Here is a 24,506-nt window from a genome sequence, read left to right on the forward strand (position 1 = left end):
ATTGGATCGCTCCAATCATTGCTGATGCAGTGAAGTTTGTTACTTTCATCAATAATCACAACTTGGTTAGGAGTGAGTACCTCAAGAGGTCGGGCGGCAAAGTGCTTCTAAAGTATTCAGACACCCGCTTCGCATTCAACTTTCTTCTTGTGCGTAAGCTGTCTGAATGTCAAAATGCGGTCCGACAGGTCTTCATCAATGACGAGTTAACCACCTCCCCCTATGCAAAGACAGTTGCAAGGATAAGACAGAGGATCTTGAGTTTTGGAAGGAGCTCAAGAGTCTAGACGCACAGGTAAAACTGGTGGTTCATTTGCTTCGAGTTTTGGATGGCATGGACCCTTGCATTGGCAAGGTTTATGAGGCAATGGACCGCATGATCGAGTAGCTTACACAACTTGAGCTGAAAGCAGAGCGGTATGAGGAGATCCATGCGCTTTGCAACTCAATGTGGAATTCATATCATAGTAACAGGGAATGGCTGTTTTTAGGTCTCCGTTCCCCATTCCCATTCCAAGTTCCCGTTCCGAATCCCCGTTTCGTGTTTCAAATGTGAGTACCTGTAACAAGGAATGGCATTTTGTTCCGCGTTCCCGTTCCGGTTTCCCGTTCCTGGTAACTATGAAATTTCATATGCCTCTCCTTTACACGGGGCAGCGTACATGGTGGATCCAAAGTTCCAAGGTGTAGGGCAGAGACTGATAGAGAAGTCATGAACCAATTTACAGAGACCTTAAACAAGATGGTGATAGACAAAGATGGGCAATGAATTGTCAGAGATCAATTGAGACAGTACAGAGAGATGCGAGGGTCATTTGGCAGTCCAGATGCTCAGATTGATCGCATGAAGATAGGTTCAGTGCTATGGTGGGAGGACTATGCTATGATGGCCCTTAGCTTCAGAGATTGGCGATCCGTATTCTCAGCTAGTCAGTTAGTACCTCATGCTTGGAGCAATTGTGGAGTACTTTTAGCCACATTACGTCCAAGAAGAGGAACCGGCTTGGAGTGGAGAAGGCAAAGGATCTTGTCTTTGTCAGCGCAAATTTGAAAATGCTTTGCAAGAGTACAGGCAAATAGACAGATCCTTTTACACAGTGGGAGATGGAGCAAGAGGCTCCCCAGGCAGGTGGAGATGCAGAGCCACCGACACCAGGTACGCCTGAGATCGAGCCGGGCCTAGAGCTCGATGATGAGGAATGGGAGGATGTCCATGATGTACAGCCGGTTACTACGAATTGGAAGGCCTCTCAGGCTAGTGGCTCTTGAGTCTTGAGTCTTGAGAGTTGCGACTTTATGACTTCCATTATCCTTACCTTTTTGTATGGGTGCTTGCAGCCCTCTTTGTAGCATCTTTATGGTATTTTTCACCTTTAGTCTTTTGTATGGGTGCTTGCAGCCCTCTTTGTAGCATCTTTATGGTATTTGTCACCTTTAGTCTTTTGGTATTGTGGTCATTGGTTTGGTCCCCTTGTAGTCTCATTATGGTATATGTCACCGTTGGTTTTTTTTGTAGCGCCTTGGTGGGCCTTGTTAGCCAAAATTAAGCGAAAAGTGTTATCTCTGACTTCTACTCTTGCAATTATTTGAGAGCTCTAATCTGTAATTACATGTGTTATTGTGTATGGGCATTGTGTTTGTTCAATGTTGTGTATGTACCATCATCCATAGCCGCGGCGCCACACATCCCAATCAAGTCATAATAAGGTCGAATGGTCTTTGAATCGTGTTTTTTGTGGATATTAGAGTCAAAGGACTCTAGTACTGCTTGTATTCAAACACATAACGCTAAAAATAGCATTATTTGGGTGTTTTTTAAGCCTCCCATTCCGCGTTGTTCCCGTTCCGGACCTGTTCCCGTTCCCCCGTTCCGCAAGGAGGCCCGTCGCCGTTCTCGTTTCGCTTCTGGGTAACTATGATTGCCCTACCTCCCCTTGGGCACGTATATTTGGGGCCGGGGGGTACCCACTTCCACACTCATAAACTCACACATCTGATCATTGTACGGGTCTTCTGCTAGTCATGGGGTTTGGTCGCCCCCTCTTCCTACATCTAGCGTTTGTGGTCCTCTCTCTCTCTCTCTCTCTCTCTCTCTCTCTCTCTCTCTCTCTCTCTCTCTCTTCCGCCCGCGTGCACTCTCACAAGTCTCCCACTAGACATGCCAACCATGTAGCTTGCTTGCTGGCATTTGACGCTGCAACATACTTGGCCTCTGTAGTGGAAGAAGACGTACAATCCTGGAGAGATGACCTCCAAGAAATGGCTCCACTCGCAAATATGAATATGTAGCCAAATGTAGATCTCCTTTATAACAAACTTGGACACCCCAAGTCAAGATTCTACCGCGACACAACAGAGATTCACTCTAAAACACTTCACAACTTTAAAATCACAATTCAATTTGGTTGACAGGGCATGGTGTAGTTCCGTGTCGAGAGAGATTGGCCCCAAAGACTGGCGCCCCTTTCAGTATTTCTTTTATATTAATCTTTGAGCAAAGTACAACTCCCGCAGGGTCCTCCTCTTAGACTCTGCGTCCAGATGCTTTGAAGAGTAAGGCCCTTAGGGCTCTTTTATTCTTACAAGGGATGCCCAAAAGCAGAGCCCCAAAAGCAGTTAAACTCAAAAGCAAAAGTTCCAAAAACAACTAGTCCTCAAAATTGGCAAAAGGCAGCCAGTGGAAATCACGGAATCCCGTACAGCTGCCACGTCAGCATGTCAACGTGAATTGCGGGCGTCTGTACAGTTGCTATTCATCTGCTAGTCAAGTAATTTCCGGGCAATCCATACAGTTTGCCACGTCATCAATCACCGCTGTGTGTGTTTGGGCAGTAGTGCCACATCATCAATTTGTGACACCTGTTGTCTTTGCAACTTGCATAATGTGCATCCGTGTAACCAACGATAGATGCATCATTATTACGGAAGTATAAACACTTGTTGTACCCTTCAAGTATCTTATTTTTTATTGCTATCGAATGCTTCTTGCTAAGATTAGCCATATATGGTTAACCACTCCCAGTGCAAATGGAATGTCTGGTCTCATAGCTACCATATCATACATGAGATTGCCTACAACCGAAGAATATGACACATTTGCCATTTCTTCTCTATTAGTATTTGACTTGGGAGAATCTTGCTTCCTTAGTTTTCAAATATGATAGTAGTGGGGTATTCACTACCTTCCCTTCCTGCATATTCAAACGCTGCAAGACCTTGTGGATATAAGATTTTGGAGATAACTCAAGAATACCCTTTTTCCTGTTTCTCTTGATACACATACCAAGAAAATGATTTTCTTTCCCAAATCCTTCATAGCAAAGTTTTTGCTCAACATATGCTTCAATTTAGCACTTTTAAGATGAGAATGATCAGCGAACAGTCACTGAGCTTTTGTGTTTACAAGGAATAATCTTCTTGACTCCTTCTAAACCCTTGGGATGTAACAAACTTGGGCACCCCAAGTCAAGAATTTGGCACGACACACACGAGAATCACTTAAAAATACTTCACACTTTAATCACAGCAATTGAGTCGATATGGCCCGACGTAGTTCCGTGCCCAGAGAGATTGGCCCTCAAGACTGGCGCTTCTTTCTGTATTTATTTTTATATTAATGCTTGAGCAAAGTTACAATGCCTCTGCTCGAAAGCTCGTCAACAATCTGAGCTAGAGAGTGGCCCTGGGGTCTTATTTAAAGCATAGTTACCCGGAACGCGGAACGGGAACGGCGACGGGATCCCCCGCAGAACGGGGGAACGGTGAGGGGTCCGGACTGGGAACGGCGCGGAACGGGAGGCATAAAAACACCCAAATAATGCATTTTTAAGCTCTGTGTGATTGAATAATAGTAGTGTCAAAGTCCTTTTGACTCTAATACTCACAAAAAACTTGATTTGAAGACCATTCAACCTTACTATGGCCAACGTATGTCGTATAGGCTTGAGAGCTTGAGGGCGGAGGGACGCGGAGAGAGAGAGAAAGAAAGAAAGAAAGAAAGCTTTATTAAAGGCCGAACTCGACCTATGAGAGAGAGAGAGAGAGAGAGAGAGAGAGAGAGAGAGAGAGAGAGAGAGAGAGAGAGAGAGAGAGAGAGAGAGAGAGAGAGAGCGCTTAAAAGTGGGAGACTCGACTCTCGAGAGAGCTTGAGAGAGGGGGGGAGAGGGAGAGAGCCTTGCCGACTCTAGAGTCTAGAGTCTACACTAACAAGGCTAGAGCTTGAGAGTCAAGACTCGAGACTCGAGAGGGTAGAGCTTGAGCTTTCACCCTTGAGAGCTTGTGTGCACTGTGAAGGTAAGGGGTGGAGGGAAGGGCATTTAAGAAGGGGGAGCCTCACAAGATAAAGCTCAAAAATCTGAAAATCTGCCATTCCCAGCCGTTCCGGACCGTTCTGGGCTGGCCGTTCCGGTACCAAAAACCCCTGCGGAACGTCTGGCCGTTCTGGGCCGTGAAAACCCTCCGGAACGCCATTCCGACGTTCCCAACCCATAGGGAGGCGTTCCCTGGTAACTCTGATTTAAAGGCCCTGAGGGCTCTTAAAAGCTGTTACATGAAAAGCTTCAACTCAAAAGCACTTGGCTCCCCAAAAGCTAGAGGCTAGGACTGCCAACGCTAAAAGCGAAAATCCGTACAGCCCGTTAAACGCGGATGTCTGTACAATCTGCCACATCAGCCAGTCAGCGCGTTTTTCGGTCGTCCGTACAGCCTGCCACATTAGCGTGTTAGCGCGTATTGCGACGTCCGTACAGCCTGCCCACCTTCCTTTTTAATTTCCTAGTGTCCCTATGGGCCCTGTCGGCAAGTGCCCATAAGTTGGAACAACTTATCTTGTCATTAGGTCATGCCAGGTCATAATTTTGTGACATAACCCCCTCTTGAAAGAATTGTAACCGCCTTGGATTACGCTTGCAAAAATATACATAAGCCATAAACCAATTCAGTAGACACTGACTCTTAAGTGCTGACGCACTACACGACGCAAATCTAGCACTTGTACAAAGACGACTCAATCAATGCACATACATATCATATCCAAATCAAATCACATAAAGTTCCATCCAAATCTAAGACCATGATTCCTGGCAACGTATTTAGCAATCGCATCTAGATCCACAACGGACCGCACTGATGTCGGATTAACTAATTTTTATTGCGATGATTATGTCTATAATGTCAAGACTGAAATGCTGCAGTCATTTCGCCTTCTAATCTTGCACTCAAACAAAATCACATGAGAGAGTACACATCCAATTTCGGGAATTCCCATTTCCAATTTCTTTATTCATAAAGTCATACAACAGAATATAGTTAGCACATCAGTATTCCTGAAATCCAAAGGAAAATTAGTGACTTTATTCCATCTAGGTAATCTTTGACAAATGAGCGGAGTAACTTCCCTCTCATGCAGTCCTGTCTGCACCAGATTCAACCTTGCTGATCTATGGGATCTTCGTAGCTAAACCGAAGTTTCAAGGAAAAGTTCCAATATCTGAGGAGTATTTGCTAGGTCCTCCTCCTCCATCCACTTCGCATCCACTGTCGGATAGTTCTTGAATTTCACTAAGAACCGCCGAATCACTTTACCTTTCACTTTCCTTTCTTTGTGAGCCAGTATCTGTTCTGGAACGAGCATCTCGTCGCTCTCTTCCACAATGTTCCAATTTAGGTTGCTCATCAGGTTCCCTGTCAACTAGCACCTTACCCTTAAAAGGTTTCAAGAGACTCACATGAAAAGCATTGTGAATCTTCCAAGTGTGTGGCAACTCGAGTTTGAAGGATATATCATTTATCTTTTCTTGAATCTGGAAAGGGCCATAATACCTCATGCTGAGCTTTGGAAAAAGCCGTTCCGTTCTCTTTCGTTTCCTTAGGGCCTTCTTATGCCGTGCTTGAGACTTGTCTAGAGTCTCGTGAACCTTGGCAAAAGCAATGTCCAAATCCATCGTGTACTGATCCGCTTCAAAAATTTGTCTATGGTGCTTAGAATTGGAGGAACCTTCTTAGCACCTTCGATTACCTCAAATGGCGCCTTCCCCGTCGAAGAGTGAACCGTGTTGTTGTAGGCAAATTCCACCAAAGGCAAGTACTTTTCCCATTGAGTCTTTTGATTCAAAATGTAAGACTTCAATAAATCCAAAACCATTGAATTGGCTATCTTAGATCGCGGATCTGTTTGTGGGTGGAATGAGGATGAAAACTGCAGCTGCGCGCCAATGTTCTCCCAGATTGCCCTCCAAACAAACTCATGAATTGGGGATCTGTGTCCGAGACTATCGACTCAGGCATACCATGTAACCGAAAAATTTGTGAAATCAACAGTCTCGCTGGCACAAAAATACAGAAGCGTAAACTGACTTTTAAATTGCAACTCGTATACTCAAGAGAATTTGGAGAGAGAGAGAGAGAAAACTTGACACATCATTGGGGACTAGAAGATGGGCTGGACCCCCCCCCCCCCCAAACAGAATATCTTTATTGCTAAGGGACAAGCGCAGGAAGGGGGCACACACCCGTTCTCTTTTCTTTCTTCTTCTTGGTTTTCTTCTGATTGAGGGAGTAGAAGAACTACTCTCCTACTCTACTGAGAGGATTTTCCCTCTTCTGTGAGATTTTTGGAAGCTCTCGTAAACGAGTCTACCTTCCACAAAACTCCTCGGAAGCTCTCCAAAAATGAGTCATCTTCCGCTAACTGTGTCCCTTCGTGTATAGTCAATCCTGCAATAAACCCAAGGGAGAACCACGCAAAACCCACACACACATGCTTGTTGTCACAACCTCATGACGTGGCACGACCCAGTGGTACCAAGTAAAAGGTTTTCACCTTATAAGTTGTTCCAACTTATGGACATTGGTCGAGGCGGGGCCTGGGGACATATAGCCCATAAAAACAGAGCGCAACCCAGCAGTGCAGACGCCCGGATCTCACATTGACTGGCTGACATGGCACTGTACGGAACCTCTGCGTTTTACGTTGAATGTACGGACAGCCGCAAGCGGCAAAACGCGCTGGCTGCTGACGTGGTTTGATTGTACAGAATTCCGCGATTTCCGCTCTCTGTTTTTAGCGCTGGCAGCTTTTGGAACAGTTTGCTTTTGGGGCTCTGCTTTTAGCAACCCTTGTAAACTCTTTATAAGTGGCATTAGGGGCTCACTCCTCAGAGCATTTGCGGGTTCGATTGTACTTAGCACAAAGATTAATATTAAAATAAATACCGAAAGGGAAAGAAGTTTTGTGAAAGGGCTTCCTGTGCTCGCTACTGCTGCCCCCCTCGCTGCGCCATCGCTCCCCCCCCCCCCCCCCCCCCCCCACCCCTCCCCCCCTAGCATTGCCCGCTGCCTTCCCCCCCCCCCCCGCTGTCCCCAGCCCCGCTGCCTCTTGCCCCGAGCTACCTCCTGCCCTGCGCTGTCCGCCTGCCTGCCGCTGTTGCCCCCGCCATTCCCACACGCTGCTGCCGCGCTATCGCTTTAGCCCCCCCCCCCCCCCCCCCGTTGCCCGCTGTGGTTTTTTCTTCGCCTAGTGAGCTACCTGTAATTCGGGCCCTCCAGCACTGCGTCAGTCATTGGGGCAGTGTTTTGTGCGCCTCATTGCAGCATCTTCCCGTTGCCTTCTTCTCACGCCACAGCAGTAGACACAGATGGAGGCTCCAGCTTTGCCACAGAGGGACTCGTCAGAAGCCCCCTCGCCGGACCCCGCCGAGTCCACCATTCGACTTGCTCTCTCTCGCCGATAGAGCAAGCGAGCCTTGCCGCAGAGGTAGAGCGATTGCAGGCGACTTCGGTCATCTGCAAGATTCTCGGCACCCGACCTAGCAGAGGAGAGCTGCGAACTTCTCCAGGCCCGCCTTCTCGCAGAGGTGGGCAAGATCTTGGATGTCCAGATTCTCGGACTGCGTTACTATCATATCGAGTTTGAGACCTCCGAGATGGCGTCCAAGGTCATAGCTATGAGTCCACTCGCCATCCGAGCATCACGCGCCCACTTTCGACAGTGGCGACATGGTTTTGACCCGGCTTCGGATGTTCTAGTAGAGGAGGCAGACATCCCCATCTCAGTCTGCTTTCCGGGTTTATGGAGGGAGTACTTACCACTTCTCTCTAGGATTGGCTCCGCCATTGGGACTGTCCTGGAGACACCTCGTACGGCAGTATCAGTAGCTGCCAAGGCGGCAGGCATCCCCTCAGTTCGAGTTTTGGTCAGAGATACCCACACGCTCCCGAAGGTTATCCTTCTGCCTCGGGTGAGTGGGGGTTGGTTTAGATAGAGTGTGGAGTACTCGGGCCTCCCGAACCAGTGCTTCATTTGCCGACAGATGGGCCATCTAGCGAAGGCCTGTCCACGGAGGAGGCCGCGACCTGCACCACAGCCTTAGCCCCAGCCTGCCAAGGCTGGCCCGCAGCCACAGCCAGCGGCACAACGCACGGATGCAGAGCCACCCTCCGAGCCTGGGGCTCCAGCGGAGGAGGGGTGGCAGCAGGCCTGTGGCCGACGACGCCAGGGGCCACAACGTCAGCCTGGCACTCAGAGTGGCCCTCAGGTGCCTACTCAGCAGCTGTGGGTGCCCACGGGGAACTGCTTTGGTCCTCTTGAGCAGGAGGAGATCCTTGCGCCAGCCCTCACCTCGGCTTCACCCTCGACAGCCGCTCCCCCCCCCCCCCCCGAGTTCCCCCCCTCTTCCTCTCCCTCCCCGCCTTCTGCTCGCGTTGCCTCTCCACCTCGCCCCTCTACCTTTGTCGCCCCATCCCGCCCCTCTTCTCCTCCGCTCCCCCCAGCTCCTTCTCCCCCCCCTCTTGCTCCAGTTTCACTATCGGCTCAGGAGACCGGTCCATCTCCGGCGGCTAGGAGATCTCTTGGCAGCGCCTTTGCCACTAGTTGCCTAGCGAGAGAGGGTCAGCCCTTCATGCGGCCCCCTTTGCAGATTCAGACATCCTCCCTTGCAGCTATCCCTCGCGGGCTGATGAGCATTGACATCCGACGCCGCTGGGACTTCTTCGACTACGGGTTCACTCGTTTTCTCGGCGATTCCGTAGTAGACCATGAAGCAACCTGCTTCAGGGTCCATGTTTTGTTCCTCGCCGCTAGGGGGACAGAGGCCTTGGACTCAGTAGTTGGTTTCTCCTTCCCCCTCTGTGGTAGGGCCGAGACAGAGTGGTCCCTCGCCTCAGTGGTGGGATGGTTGCATACACAGGTCTTAGAGTTCTCTCACCACATGGGAGAACTTGGAGTTACAGATTTGCTGCAGACTTTGTGGCCATTGGCCAAGTTTGCGGTGACACCCCCAGACTAAGATGTAGGCACAATGTGGTGTACTTCTTGCTGATACGCAGTGTTTGCCTTGCTATGTATACATTCATGAGGACTCCTGGACAGAGGAGGTTGCTTTACGCACGGCTCGCTCTGCTTGGGCTTGGGCTAGGCACTCACTGCAGTCACGCCTATCTAGAGGACGCTCGGATGCGGATTACTCCCCATCCAAGCGTGCCTCGAAGATAGCCCGTCTTGCTGTTGCGGCAGCATCTGTTCTCTCTCGCTCCCCATGAGGATCGTCTCATGGAACGTGAAGGGACTAGGTGGGCCCCAATTTCAGCGACAGTGGGGCCGATTGCGTCCGGAGCTTCAGCGCTGCCTTGTGGGAGGAGAGATTGATCTCCTTATGCTTCAGGAGCACCATCTGTGTGAGAGCCGCATTCGGCGATGTGGTCAAATTTTGCGTGGACGATATGATACCTTTTAGTCAGCTGCTTTTGGACCTAGAGGCATCCAGGGTGGGGTATGTATGACTATTGCGGACTCATTGCAGCAAGCCATTGTGGGCAGAGGGATTATTGTGTAAGGCAGGGCTCAGTGGATTACTATGCAGGTTCAAGGTGGCCTTGTGGGCTTCCTGAACATCTACGCGCCCAATGTGGCGAGTGCTCGTGCAGAGTTTTGGTCACAGATTGTTGAGTCTTTGCCGCAGGCCGATCATTGGTGTATAGGAGGGGACTTCAACATGTTGGAGGACCCTTCTGACAGGATTGGTGGCAGCCATGCTACTGTGCATGGAGTCGAGTTGGCAACTTGGGAGAGGTTGTGTATGACTTTGAGGGTCTCGGATACATGGCAGCACTCTGATTTTGTGAGGCCCCAGAGTGGGAGGAGTGAATCTATCGCGCATAGATCGCTTCTACACTAGTGACCACTTCAGTGACTTGGGGGGATCAGTGGGCATCCTGGCAGGGACATCCTTCTCGGACCATGCACTAGTGATCCTCACGGTGGAAGACAGGCAGAGGAGTGGGAGCACGATGCTTCGCATCCCAGAGAGGGTCTTGTTGGACTCAGCACTCAGAGAGAGGGTAGAGGCTCTCTGGACAGAGGGCGTGGACAGCCAGGTCTCACCTGTAGACAGAGTGGCCTCAGGCCTAGCTCAGCTTAGCCACTTTTTTCTTCAGGAGTCTCTGGCTCGCCGGGCTGCAGCGAGAGAGGCGGAGCAGCGCCTCAGACGAGGCATTGCTTCACTACAGAGGATGCAGGAGCAGCATCCAGATAGTCCATGGTTGGAGGAGCAGTTACAGCAGGCTCGACAGGAGCTTGCTAGCACAGAGGAGAGGCGTCATGAGTTTGCCTTTCACTGACAAGCATCTTAGTGGACTCAGGTCGGTGACAGAGTGACTGGTGCTTTTCTTGAGACAGTGGGACCTCGGCACTTGCATGCCAAGGTCATTCAGTTGAGGAGGCCCGATGGGTCAGTTGCTTGTGAGCCTGAGGATATGCGTGCAGTTGCTACTGACTTTTACCGTGAGTTACTGTCAGTTGAGCCTCAGTCAGAGCGGCAGGATGCATGCAGGGAGCAGGTTTGGGCACCGATGCCATGTCTTTGTGACAGAGGAGATGCGCCAGAGGCTAGAGATGCCATTGCAGCTTGAGGAGCTGCACACGGCTCTTATGGCCCTCCCTCGTGGTAGGTGTCCAGGTGAGGATGGGTTGACTCCCAGCTTTTTCTTGGAGTACTAGGACTTGCTTGGCCCAGATCTTTGTAGCGCTTTTCAGTACATTTTGCACACAGGAGTGATGCCTGACAACATGAGTGAGGGCCTGATCTACCTCATTCCCAAGGAGGGTGGCTCCTTGGATGAGATTCGACAGTGGCGCCCCATCACCATCCTCAACTCAGCCTACAAAATTCTTGCCAAGGCTCTGAGTTTGAGGATTCAGCCACTTTTAGAGAGCCTTATACATAGGACTCAGACAGGTTTTGTCAAGGAACGCAGTATCCTTGACAACATCTTTACTTTCTGGGAGGCTTTTGCCCTGGTACGGCTCCGTGGTGAGGACCTTGTGATTCTTCTTCTCGATTTTGAGAAGGCATACGACCGAGTTGACTGGGACTTTCTAGAGGGCACTCTTCGCAAGATGGGCTTCTCAGATGCTTGGATCAGAGGGGTGTCAGCTTTGTATAGACAGGCTCACAATCAAGTGCTTTTGGCAGGAGGGAGAGGTGAGCGCTTCATGCTCACACACTCGGTCAGACAGGGTTGTCCTCTTGCCCCCTTTCTCTTTCTGTTCTATGCGGAGGCAATGAGCAGATTTTTGGTGTCACAGCAGGTTGGTCTTCGGGGCTTAGCACTCCCTATTCGGGGAGATGAGCCACTGGACGTTGAGTTTGCCGATGACTCAGCCTTGTACTTAGATGGCCAGGAGGCCAATCTTCACAGATGTGAGCAGGCTTTGGAGACCTTCTGTTGTGCATCGGGCGCACTGATCAACTGGAGAAAGACAGTGGCTTTCTCGATTGGTAGTGCTCCTGTGCCAGATTGGATGCCAGGAGAGGGTTTCAGGTGGATTCCCCCAAGGACTGCAGCTCGGTACTTGGGTTGTCAAGTTGGTTTGGACTTGTCTCCCGAGCAGCAGATTGCTCCTCTTCTCCTGTCCATCAGGAGAAAGCTGTTACATTGGAGCTCAGCACGACTTTCGCTGGCTGGTAGAGTAGTAGTTGCCAACTAGGTGCTGTTGCCGACTATGTGGTACATCACTTCCTGCTAGATCTTCTCGAGTTCTTGTATCAGCCAGGTAGAGAGGCTGATCAGGAACTTTCTTTGGTCAGGATGTGACACTCAGATGGCTCGAGCTAAGGTGGCTTGGTCGGTCATCACGCTTCCTTGTTCTCAGGGAGGGCTTGGGATCATTGATCCAGCATAGTAGAGTAGAGCCCTTCTTGGGAAGTTCATAGTCAGAGGACTTCTTCCAGGTGAGGAGCCCTAGAAGGAGTTCTTGTTGCAGAAGCTTCGTGCCAGGGTGCCTCAGTCAAGAGGCCCTTGGCAACCTTCGACCAGATGGATCTTTACAGAGATGCGCCTAGTTGGTTTGAGCAGGAGACTGGAGGACCGCTTCGCTGTGAGTTTGCTTCGTTCTTGGGAGCTCTTACGGCGTGGCCTGGAGCAGTGACAACCGATGTGCACGGAGGAGCGCCTACGGCAGCCCCTCGTCTGGAACCCCATGGTTAGCACTCAGAGAGGCCACTTGGTTGGTAGTCGGCCTCATGTTTCCTGGGGTCCCATGGCAGCAGGTCCAGCGCGCTCTCTAGGTGACTGGCTAGAGTTCACAGGTTTGTTAGAGGAGGTGCAGGGTTTCCAGCTGCAGGGCATGAGAGGGGTGCAGAGTATGTGTCAGGACATCTCAGAGTCAGTTCGAGCTGAGTGGCTAAGGCCTCTCGAGCCAGTAGCACCTCGGTGGATGGGAGCCTTCATACGAATGGAGGTTCTCATTTCAGTTAGGGCCTGCTCAGAGACTATCCCAGCCCTGTTCTTCGAGCTTCAGGGTGGGGGACGATTACAGCGAGTTGTAGTAGAGGCCCTGTAGGTAGCAGAGTGCTGTTTCCAGAGGATTCGAGTTGTGGGCATCTGTGGGAGGACTTGCGTCATAGACCCTGACCCAGTAGCTCTTGAGACTGGACACTGGAGGCTATGGGCTTGGGAGTGTTGTCCACTGGCACGAGTACAGTGGGATCCTGGTGAGTGGCTATGGAGGGACCCTTCTCTCCTGCAAACCACCTAGGAGTCCCCTTCTTTCAGTACACTGTTCGGCTTGGACGTCATATACTTGCAGCACAGAGAGAGGCCCGCCCTGTTGCAGCACGTCATTGGCAAGAGGAGGGCCTCACAATCGAGTTCTTGGCAGCCTTTTGGCAGAGGCTATGGGACTCCAGACAGCCGAGGCGCGTCACTTTGTTTCAGTGGTTGGTTGCACACAGAGCTACAGCAGTAGGGAGCTGGCTTGTGCATAGTGGTCTGTCGGCCGCATGTGCAGCCTGTGACCAGTTGGTGGAGAGTCAGCGTCATTGTCTTTGGGACTGTCCCTCGGCCCAGCAGGTGTGGCTACGAGTTCTTCAGCTGATGCCTACTCTCTCCACGGCTAGACAATACACTTGGGGGGCAGCAGCTTGGTCCACTCTCACGGGCCCGGCACTTCAGTTTGAGCTATCTTCCACCAGCAGGATGATAGTGATACAGGGGGGGCGATCTACACTCCAGCCTGCTAACAGAGCTTACTCCACGGGAGTGGTGCAGTGAGAGAGAGGAGTGTTGGGAGCTCATCAGTGGCCTGACACTTTGGTTCATCTGGCGGGCCCGCTGTTTCCGCATTTTTGAGGCTCGCTCTGTGCCACCAGCAGAGACTGTTCGTGACTTTTGGCTAGAGCTGATCCATACTCTCAGAGGACAGCTTGAGGGACTACAGGGCAGCTCCGACCGCATGCGGGAGCGCCGTGAGGCTTTCCTTCGACTCTGGTGCCGTGGGCCTTTCTACACCATTGTCGAGGGTGTGCTTAGATGGCACTACCGACCACCTGTGTGGCTCTTCCCTCCTCCCATCCCTTGATTTAGCCTCATAGTATATATGTTGTTCTTTCATTGGGAGAGTCTCCCCATCATGTTTGTTGTAGCCCTCTCTTGCAGAGGTGGTTGTAGCCCTACGAGCAGCTTTCATTAACTAATAGAAGGATCTTTTTCTCGGAAAAAAAAAGAAATACCGAAAGGGGCACCAGTCTTTGGGGCCAATATCTCTTGGCACAGAACTACATCGGGCCGTGTCGTCTCTCATTTGTTTTGTGAGTTAATTTGAAGTGAATCTCTGCTGTGTCTCGGCAGAATCTTGACTTGGGGTGTCCAAGTTACGGTGGTATCAGAGCACGATCGATTTCTCTTCTATCGTGAAGTTCGATTGCTTATTTCGTGACACTTATGGATTCCGACAAGAATCAGTCGAGTTCTTCTGCATTCGCTGATACGGGAGGCGATCACACAGAAGATTTTAACGATTTAATAGAGGAAGAGTACAGGTCACCTCGTTCTACTCAATGTGAACTTCAAGAGATTTAGCGTCGACAGCAGGTTGACGAGTGCACAACGCAGATGATTAAATTTGCAAAAGACCCTCAATTTGCAAATTTTTTGTCTCAGCAATCATCGTTGAAGTGCACACTCAGTGGCAGAAGGCCACCGAACTACCAATCAAACCGGCAAGCAAGAAACCTCCTTCTCCGAGGATGTTTACAGAACAAGAACTTCAAGAGGTGGTTCAGACTCAGATCAGTCAGCTTTTGGACACACGAAATCAATCCAAAAAGTAATTGAAAAAGCGCAAGAAGGGGACTGACTACCCTGGTTGTTTTGGCCGTCAATCTTCTTTTGCATCTGCAAGAAAGCACAAGAAGCGTGTACGCTTTGAAGGACTACCGAGTTCTTCTTTCTCTTCTTCTGATAGTGCTTCTAGCTCTTCTGATTAGAGCGAGGAGGACAGAACGGGCAAAAAGCGAAGCAAAAAGCAAAGCTTCGGAAAGGGAAAGAAAAAGGCAAAGAAACTCAAATTCCGCCTTGTTTTTGATAGCTCTATGGAGGAGTCATCCTCTGACAGTTCGGACTACGATGACCATATGTTTTATGCAAAGAAGAAGCACTTCTACATAGCCAACCAATATGACTTCCTCGAAGACAAGAGCGAGAAAGCAAAAGAATTTAAAAGTGGATGTCGATAAAATTTGAATCCTTTTCTGGATTCCGAGATGCTCCGAGGGCTTTGGCCTTCATCCAGGAGTTTGACATAGCCTTCTCTGGCGGGCATTACTTAGAGCACTCCAAGATTAGGAGGGCTGATCTTTTCTCAAAGGAAATGCTCGAACTTGTTGGTCCACCCTTCCTCTGAGGAAAGAAGCTCCAGTCAAGTGAAATTCAAAAGGCTCTTTATTTCTTCTTGGCTGACTCGGGAGTACGAACGGGATATAAGAACCACTTGGAACCATCTCGGATGACCAAGGGAGATTCTTTGGACGCTTATTGCGAGAGGTTTTGGGACTCTTTTCTACCAACCTCTTCATTTAAGAAGGTCAAGTTTACGGAACAGATTGAGCGGTTTTGCTGCGGACTCCCTACGAGATCTGAGATTATTGCCTTGGACAAAAGTCAAATTCTATCCAAGAATTAATGGGTCATGCAAAGCGGGGTTTCTTGATACATTCGGGAAATTTGACTTCGCCAACTGATGAGATCTTGACTCAGAGAACCTGACAGGCCTCCAATAATGAAAGTAGAAAGAAAAAGAGTTTCCAAGAGAAGAAGGATAAGGATACATGACCCCGACCGACTCTTCGAGAAAGGGCTAATTACATCAAAGAGGGGAACTGTTTTGGTTGCGGGAAACAAGGGCACATCTCCGCGAAGTGTCCCAAAAAGGCACCGCAAGGACCGACTGAAGACAAGCTAGAGAGTTCGAGAGAAACAGAGGAACGTGGTAGAAAAGGCAAGATGAAAGCAGTACTGGTACCAGATTGCATGGGTACTGACCCAAGCAGGATAGATGAAAGTACAAAGGTTGGGGCAAAGTGAAAGATGAAGAAGCCCCGATTTTCTTGATGGAGGAGCCAAGGCCAACTTCTTTTCACCTAAATTGGCGGCGCGGCTCGAGATTACACCTGACAGGATGGGACCACCAGCAGAGGCAGTTCTAGCGGTGCTCGGACGGGACATAGCCATTACACCTGTCATTGGCAAACTTCGGTTGCATTGTTAGGGGTATTTAGGACACGAGGACTTCTACATCATGCGTTTGGAAGGCTGTGACGTCTTCCTAGGAGTCCCTTGGTACCATAAGAACAACGCCGTGGTCGACTATCAAGCTAAGAAAGCGACTTTGACTAATGAAAAGGGCTGAAAAATTGTACTTGATGTAAAACTGAAGGGCGAGTCCGTCCTTATTGTGTCGGCTTCGGTCCAAATTAATGAAATCTAGTCTCTTTGTTTACTCAATCTACTTGAAAGAGTTAAATGATGAACAAAGAAAGAATATGTCTGAACTTGATAAAGAACGCCAAGATTTTCTCCACACACATGCTGATTGTTTCCTTGAGGGCCTGCTTGGCGAGTTACCCCCATCTTGTCCTGAGGATCGCACTATTGATCTGATTCCTAGAAGCACACCACCGAACCGGCCACCTTACCGTGTTAACCGAGCCCAGAATGAAGAGATCATGAACCAAGTGAAAGACCTTTTTGAAAAGGGTCTTATCCAGCTAAATACTTCACCCTATTGCTCTCTGGTGTTGTTGGTATTAAAGAAAGAAGGATATTGGAAAATGTGCATTGATTACAAATCTCTCAATAAAATCACTACATAAAAAATAGATTTCCGATTCCAAGGATCGATGATATTCTTGACCGACTTCAGGGATCCTCTTGTTTTAGCAAGATTGATTTGAAAAGCGAATATCATTAGATCAGGATCTCTCCAAGAGATGTCTACAAGACAGCCTTTTGGACAAGCTTTAATTTATATAAATTTTTGATGATGTCTTTTGGCCTTACCAATGCTCCAACGACTTTCAACCGAATGATAGATAGGATTTTCCGAGAGTATTGATCTTTTGTGGGCACTTTCTTTGATGACAGTATAGTCTTCTCCAAGGATGAAGCAGACATCGACACCACCTGCTACAGGTTTTTCAGGCATTACGGGATCACAAATTAGTTATCAATGCCAAAAAGAGTGAATTTTTCTTGCCGGAGATGCACGTTTTGGGACACATCGTCTCAGCAGGAGGAGTACAGATGGACCCGGCCAAGATTGAGACTATACGTGACTTGAAGAATGTTCATGAAGTTAGAAGCTTCTTGGGCTTGTGTTCTTACTACCGGTGGTTCATTCGAAAGTTTGCAAAGGTGGCTTTCCCTATGCACATATTGACTCAGAAAGGAGTCCCTTCCTCGTGGGGACCGACAGAGGTGATTGCCTTTCAGACACTTAAAGAAAATTGACTACCAATGTTGACTTTGCCGGACTTGCAGAAGTCATTGGAAGTATATTTTGATGCTTGTGGTTGTAGTCTGGGAGCGATCTTAATACAAGAAGGCCATGTGATTGTCTATGAAAGCCCGATTGTTTTCAAGGCCAAAATTGACAGCACAGATGTATGAGAGAGAGAGCTTTTGGCAGTGATCCATGCACTTATTCAGTGGCGACATTACCTACTCGGAGCTGATTTCACGGTCTTCATTGATCATCAGAGTTAACGCTACTTCTTGTCACAAAAGTAGCTTTCCGAAAAGCAGATGCAGTGGGCTAACATCTTGTCACAGTTTTGCTTCCAGATTGTCCATGTTCAGAGACAGAAAAACTTGGTGGTAGATCAAGGTTGTACCATACGTACTGTACGGGTCGTGACTGTACGTACTGTACGTCGTGCCGTATGGATTAATTTTTTAGGTACGTAAAAATACGTACCTTTGTAAAAAAACAATAAATGAGAGGAAAATTTAAGAAAATTATATTTTCCTCGTTAGAGGGTTAACCAATCTATACCCTGCAAAGTACTTGGGGACACATTACTGTACACATTATCCACTAGAGATTCACTTAACTTCCAAACAAGTACCAACCTTCAAGAAACAATATACATTGAACAACGTAAAAACATTTCTACCTGCTTAGTGCTGACAAGAGAACTCAGAACAATGACAAACCTTCAAGCATGAAGCTTCAAGCAATTGAACAAAAGGTAAGTTGCTGACAATAAACTCAGAACTGTACAAGCATTGCTTCAAGACTCAAGTAGCCCACATGACACAAACTGCTAATAAGGATGGAACCAAAATAATGACAAATGTCAAGCCAAAATGGCTCCTGCTAGAGCGTACATAAAAAACAACATCCTGCTGAAATATGTGAAAATGTCTAGACTCTAAAGTAGTAACCAGTCACTAGTGCCTAGTGAAACTCATCGTCAGAAGAAGAAGAAGATGATGTTGAAAAGAGCATGTCGCCATCTGCCACGACATTGCCCTCGTCATCAAACTCTGGCTCTATCACCATACCATATGTAGCCTCGTCTGCACCAACTGGGTCTGGATCACTATCCTCCTCTTCCTCTGGAGTGTGAATGAGACGGACTGCCTCATTCGCACGCTGCCGAGGAGTACGTATGGGTAGCTTGCCTTTGCGAATGCTCTTCCGTCGTGCACTCCCCTCACCTGTATCCTGGAGGCGTAATGGAATGTTGTAAGCACGTGCACGAGATCTTGTCACACGCCGATCGACATCCTCTAGCTCTCTATGAAGCATGCGTACTATCTCCTCCTGCTCATCTCTGATATGTTGGTCCGGCTCCTCCATAGTAGGATCAACTACCAGCGTGATACGTGAGGGATCAACCTGTTGTACAATGTACATTTTGTTAACAATAGTGTAAATAAGAAACATATACATAGGATGTCATACTACATCGTCATACTACCTGCTTGGGTGTCCCCAAAGCGTGGTAAGAGCGCACAAGCCTCATGTTGGCCCTGCAATACACTAGCTTCTCCAACTGAGAAGTGCTAAGGCGATTCCGGATCTTGGTATGGATCAAAGAGTAAGTGCTCCAGTTGCGCTCACAAGCACCCGCTGAGCAATCCTGCATTAAAGCAATTGCCTGTGTCGTTGTCAGGATTTATTATTTAAACGCATTGTGCAAGACCCAAGATAGGGAAATAAAGTGAGATTTAAAAGATACCTGCGAGAGCAAACGTAGAGCCATAGTAGTCAGGCATGGAAGACCTTGGCGACCATAACTCTGCCACCAAGTGAGAGGACAACTGGTGGCCTCTGGACGCAATGCTACCTGACGTGAAAACGATGGCCCCAAGTTGTTCATGTACTTGCACATCTCTGCATCTATTGCCAGCTGCTCGTGCTCCTCAAACATATCATTAATGTACTCGTCCTTTAGTGTGAGGAGATCACTCTCATGAAACAACTCTGGGGTCTTGTTAAAAGGATGGAGTAAAGCAGCCATCCCATGAATAGGACGACTCATAAACTTCCACCTACTATCTATAAAGAATAGGATATCATCTCGCCTGCAAAAAAATCAGCAATGATCACACTCAAATTAGCAATGGATTCATGGCCTAGATATAAAAAGAATGTCCTGAAAAAATATGACACTCACCGCTCCTGAGTCAAGGCTTGGCATGCCGTGATGTGGCTCTTCATCTGCATGAAGAGATAGTAGACAAGGCCTAATGTCGAGCCCTCCATGTCCGTGACTCGTAGCAAGATATACATTGGCTGCAAAGCCACTATCAAGGTATGGACCTCTGTCCAAAAAGACTCATCCAACACACGCCTCTGAATGGCTTTGGTGTTCTCACTGTTTGCACGAGCCATGTTTCTCCACTTTGGGTCCACAACTGTCTGCAACAGTGGATCCCTCACCTTGGAGAGTCTCTGCAACACCAAATACATATATGCAAACCTGGTCTTGGAGGGCCGCACCATATCAAGGGTACTATGGCTACGAAAGATGGCTAAGGCCTCATGCTTCTTTCTAAAGAATGTGGTCAATCTGGTAGTCTCTGAAATTGTTGGCTGCACCCAAGGCAGTTTTCCTATGTCCTCCATCAACAAATCTAAACAATGGGCTGCACATGGAGTCCAAAAAATGTGAGGAAACTGTGCCGTTACCATTTCTCCCATAGCTTTGCAGTTGGTTGCATTATCTGTGACAACTTGAACCACATTCTCTTTACCAACGTCATTGATGGCCCTTGAAATATGCTCAAAAATGAATTCACCTGTGATCTTATCTCGTGCCTTTCCTGCATCCACAGCACGCAAGAAATATGTACCAAGACAAGAAGACACAAGTATGTTAATGATGTGTCGCCTGGGTACATCACTCCATCCATCAGAGATGATGGTGCATCCAAATTGCTGCCATCCAGCCTTAACAGGCACCAACGCCTTATCTATCAAGGCCTTCTGCTCCTCCAGTGCTGTGGTGCACATCTTTTTGTAATCGAGGCCATACCATGTATCTGTGGCACCAACACCTACCTGGGCAATGGACCTCACCATCCTCTTCCATTGTTCAGTCTTCAAGACATTGAAACTGATGTTGCACTCAATGAGAGTGCGAGCAATCTCCATCTCAGCCACTTTCTGACGCTCTTTTACCCAAGACAGAATGCACACGTGAAGGCAAGGTGCTCTGCCTACTCACATGCACATCACCAACCTCCTCATTCTCCTCTTCCTGCATGGTACGAGCCCTCTTCCTGTTTCCAATTTGTTGAGACCCTGAGCTCTCCTCCACCTGTGTAGAAGAGTCACCAAGCTGTCTAAGAAGAGCGTCTTGCAAACGGTCTTCTGTTTGTTGTGCCACTTTTCCTTTGTCTGTTGTTGCAAATGTAGGGAATTTCTCAGCAATGAATGCTTCCCGCACACCTGGAGGTACCTTCTTGCACTTGCCACAATTATTTGTGCAATTGATGCCAGTTAGATGCATCACAACTCGAGTGATTGTACTCGACAGCGTGAAACCACAGTACTTGCATGACCACTTGCGACAACCTGATCCAACTTGCCCAGGAGTATTCACAACTTCAATTACATTGGTGTGCTTTGCCCACAAAGGGTTCGTAGGTTTCGGCATGATGAAAACAGCCTGCTGAAAACATGCAAATAATGGGTCACAGGTAAGAGTCGAGATTGGTGAATTCTCTCGCACAGAGAGAGAGAGAGAGAGAGAGAGAGAGAGAGAGAGAGAGAGAGAGAGAGAGAGAGAGAGAGAGAGAGAGAGAGAGAGAGAGAGAGAGAGTTGGGGGGGAGGGGGGGGGGGGGGGGGGTACCTTTTTCTGCACAGTGTTTTGTTATTCTCTGTAATGCTCTGCAGCGACAGTGTGCAGCGAAAATGACACGCAAAACGCATCCCAGATAGCCTATAAGGGCTTTACAAAAAATTTTTAAAAAAAGCACCGTACTGTACGATCTGTACGCGTACTGTACGGATTAGTACGGACGTACCGTACAACACGGATCAACATGTATGTGTTGGTACAACCTTGTGGCAGATGCATTGTCTCGGAAGCCCCTAGTCTTGGCTATTTCCGCGATTCATCATAGAAGCTTTGAGGACATGGTTGATCAGTACGCCACAGATCCGGATTTTTTCGATGTATTCAATCGAATACAGAACGGGGAGATAGTAGCGGGATATTCCATACGGATGGATACTAGATAAAGAAAACGATGTTGTGTGTGACATAGCCGTTGAGGAAAAAGGTTTTGACTGAGTGCCCTTGTCCACGTTTTACGGGTCACCGCGGCATCGACACTACCTTGAAAGGTGTGGAGCGTTACTTATTTTGGCCGAGACTCAAGAAGGATGTGGACGACTTTGTTCACAATTGTTTAGTATGCCAGAAGGTCAAGTTTGACAGGCATAAGGCACAAGGATTACTACAGCCTTTACCCATTCCAAACTGCCCCTGGGAAAGTATTGCAATGTATTTCATTTTTGATCTCCTGAAGACATAGAGTGGGTATGATGGCCTAGGCCCCAAAAACTGGCACCCCTTTTGGTATTTCTTTATTCCTTTAGAGGGTAAAGTTACAAACCTAGAATCCTGGGGATCTTCACCCGTATCCAACTAGATCACACCTATTCTGGCAAAATTTCGGCAGCATAACGGCTGCCCTGAACAAATCCCCCTGTTGGAACTCACTTCCAAAGACATAAACCCTCTGTTTTCAGCCAAAAAACAGCAATTACAGTTGGCTGTATTTACTGATTTTTACCCTGTTTTCAGCCCTAAACAGTCCCGGAATTGTCCTCTAACAGTGGGGCATTGTTCCCAATGCTTCTGGCATCCATACGGCTGCAAAACAGTCCAAAAACCGCGCATAACCAGCGCTGAAAATGAACTTGTAAGGTGAGGTTATCAACCTCACTGGTGCCTGCTTTTGGAGTAACAATTAGCTACTCTTGTTCCTGCTTAAAGAGGCTCTTGCCTCCGTACAGAAGCATAAGACCACACAACTGTACATAGGTCAAATGAAGAGCCCTCTTGTGGGGCATCACGTTACTGCACGTAGGGGGGAGAGAGAGCAGTGTAGTCACTTCTTGCACTACTCTGTACATGAGAGGGAAAGCTTGCACACAATAGCTCTTAAACTGTGAGAGAGGAGATGAAAAATGCGTCCCCTTGCTGATTTCTACTCGCCCCCCCTTCACATTTTTGGTAAATTGGCCAAAAAGTGCCACTTGGCACTCATGCATGCAATTTCTCCACATTGGGCTTTGCGCTTAAAAATCTCTCAACTGGTGCATCGGTTGACTTTGCAGCAGAGTAATGAAATGTTCCCCTTGTCATTCTGAAGCTAATGACACAAAAAAAATTTCTGGCCCAAAATAGCAGTTTCCTAAATTTTAGACTCTCACTGGTCATTTGACCATCTTTCACCACCGGGACCACATCTAAAAATGCAATGTAGCCCAGTTCTCATGTAATTTTCTCTGGGTGAGCCCACCTTGGCATTGTGCCTCATTTGAGTTAGTTTCCTAGTATCCACCAACTTTTGAAGTGTGGCGAGGGGACCTAAATGACTTTGAATTGAGCCTAGACACCCTTTTACTACTGGAATTCCATTGCCGACCAATATCCCGTGTGCGAGTGAAACTACCGTTTCACACCGGCCATTCAATGTCCGGCTATTTGCAACTTTAAAAAGAGGGTCTTAAAAATTAAATGAAAATCATCGGAAAGAAACCAACAACTAAGGTTAGGAGTTGCCACGTCCTCGCGACATACCCCTGTAAGGTGCAGCGGAAGTGAATGTTGAACTTTGCTCAAGATGAGTGCTTCGAACTGTGCTCAAGGGTTCCTTTTACTTACGGAAGGGAGAGCCTTCCGTTCCTTTAGTGAGAAAGTGCAATGGACACAAGCAAAGTGGTGAACACTGTGAATGAAGGTGCATGAGACTGAGAGATAGAGAGAGAAGAATACGACACCAGAATGTTGTCAAACCCTTCTCCGAAGGCCCCACTCTCTATGGCGAGAGCGGTCTACTATTGATTGCACAATGCTTTGGACTTGCCAATGATGTCGACAACGATGAGGACGACAACGAGATGGGTTGAAATCTGAAAACGCTAATGGCTGAAATCTGCAAATCTTTATCTATTGAATTCTGACTCTATGTCGGTGACAATGTTGATGACGACGATGCGACGACGACGCGTTGAAAATGCAGATGCTGAAATCTGCGTTTTTCGGGCTGAATCTACAAACTACGTTGGATCTGATTGTGCGGCGAGGATCTGCGAGGTTCGGGGGTTCTACTGTGGAGTCTAGGTGCTGAGAACTGAAAACGCTGGTGCTTATGGTGGTTCCGTCGCAGTGAATCTGCAAAACGCTGAGATGTTAGGCTGATCCTAAAACGCTAGGGCTGATGTGTGTTCTGCTGCAAAAACGCTAATGATCTGATGAGTCCTGATGTCGCCGGTTGCCTGCAAATGCAAAACGCTAGGGCTGATCTGCAATGGAAGAAAACGCTGGCTGAAAACACTAGGTCATCCGCCCCGGGGGGGGGGGGGGTCGGTCTTGCTGAGAAGGTGCACTGTTGGATGTCAGGTCCTTGCTACCTCTTCTGCCAGAAAGTGCGAGCGTTGGGTTTTCTTATATACTTGCTTGCTAATTTTTCCCTACCTAGTTTCCAACAAAAGTCACTTAAAAATAATAAGTGAAAAATGTCAAAAATAGGTATATGCACTGTAAAATTGCTCCTGATGGGTTCTGATGGTAATCTGATGATCATACTGTGTGCAGCCAGAGGATATGCATCTACTCTAAGTGTAAGGTGGAGCAGAAGTGAATGTTGAACTTTGCTTAAGATGAGTGCTCCGAACTGTGCTCAAGATACCTTTTACCTACGGAAGGGAGAGCCTTCCGTTCCTGTAGTGAGAGAGTGCAATGGACACAAACAAAGAGAATAGACACTGTGAATGAAGGTCTCAGACTGAGAGATAGAGAGAGAATGTTGTCAAACCCTCCTCCGAAGGCCCCACTCTCTATGGCGAGAGCGGTCTACTTATGATTGCACAAATCTCCACAATGCTTGGACTTGCCGACGATGAGGACGACGAGACGGGCTGAAATGTGAGAATGCTAAGGGGTGAAATCTGCAAATCTTTATCTGCTGAATTTTGACTCTATGT

General features: G+C 48.2%; 3 protein-coding genes across 4 annotated transcripts in view; 1 reads left to right on the forward strand and 2 right to left on the reverse strand.

Annotated features, from left to right (window-relative positions):
- Positions 1-24,506, forward strand: part of EMB2777 (Sas10/U3 ribonucleoprotein (Utp) family protein) — a 91,701-nt gene that overhangs the window by 59,737 nt on the left and 7,458 nt on the right. The gene's annotated exons all lie outside the window — the stretch shown is intronic.
- On the reverse strand, positions 17,713-18,942 carry LOC147421676 (uncharacterized). Its single transcript, XM_086503301.1, has one exon. The coding sequence runs from the start codon at positions 18,728-18,730 to the stop codon at positions 18,233-18,235; it is 498 nt and encodes a 165-aa protein (XP_086359427.1). The 5' UTR covers positions 18,731-18,942; the 3' UTR covers positions 17,713-18,232.
- Positions 19,259-20,437, reverse strand: LOC147421677 (uncharacterized). Its single transcript, XM_086502960.1, has one exon. The coding sequence runs from the start codon at positions 20,435-20,437 to the stop codon at positions 19,454-19,456; it is 984 nt and encodes a 327-aa protein (XP_086359086.1). The 3' UTR covers positions 19,259-19,453.

Source organism: Adiantum capillus-veneris, chromosome 27 (assembly GCF_014529385.1).
Source record: "Adiantum capillus-veneris isolate H3 chromosome 27, ASM1452938v2, whole genome shotgun sequence".
NCBI classification, from domain to species: domain Eukaryota; kingdom Viridiplantae; phylum Streptophyta; class Polypodiopsida; order Polypodiales; family Pteridaceae; genus Adiantum; species Adiantum capillus-veneris.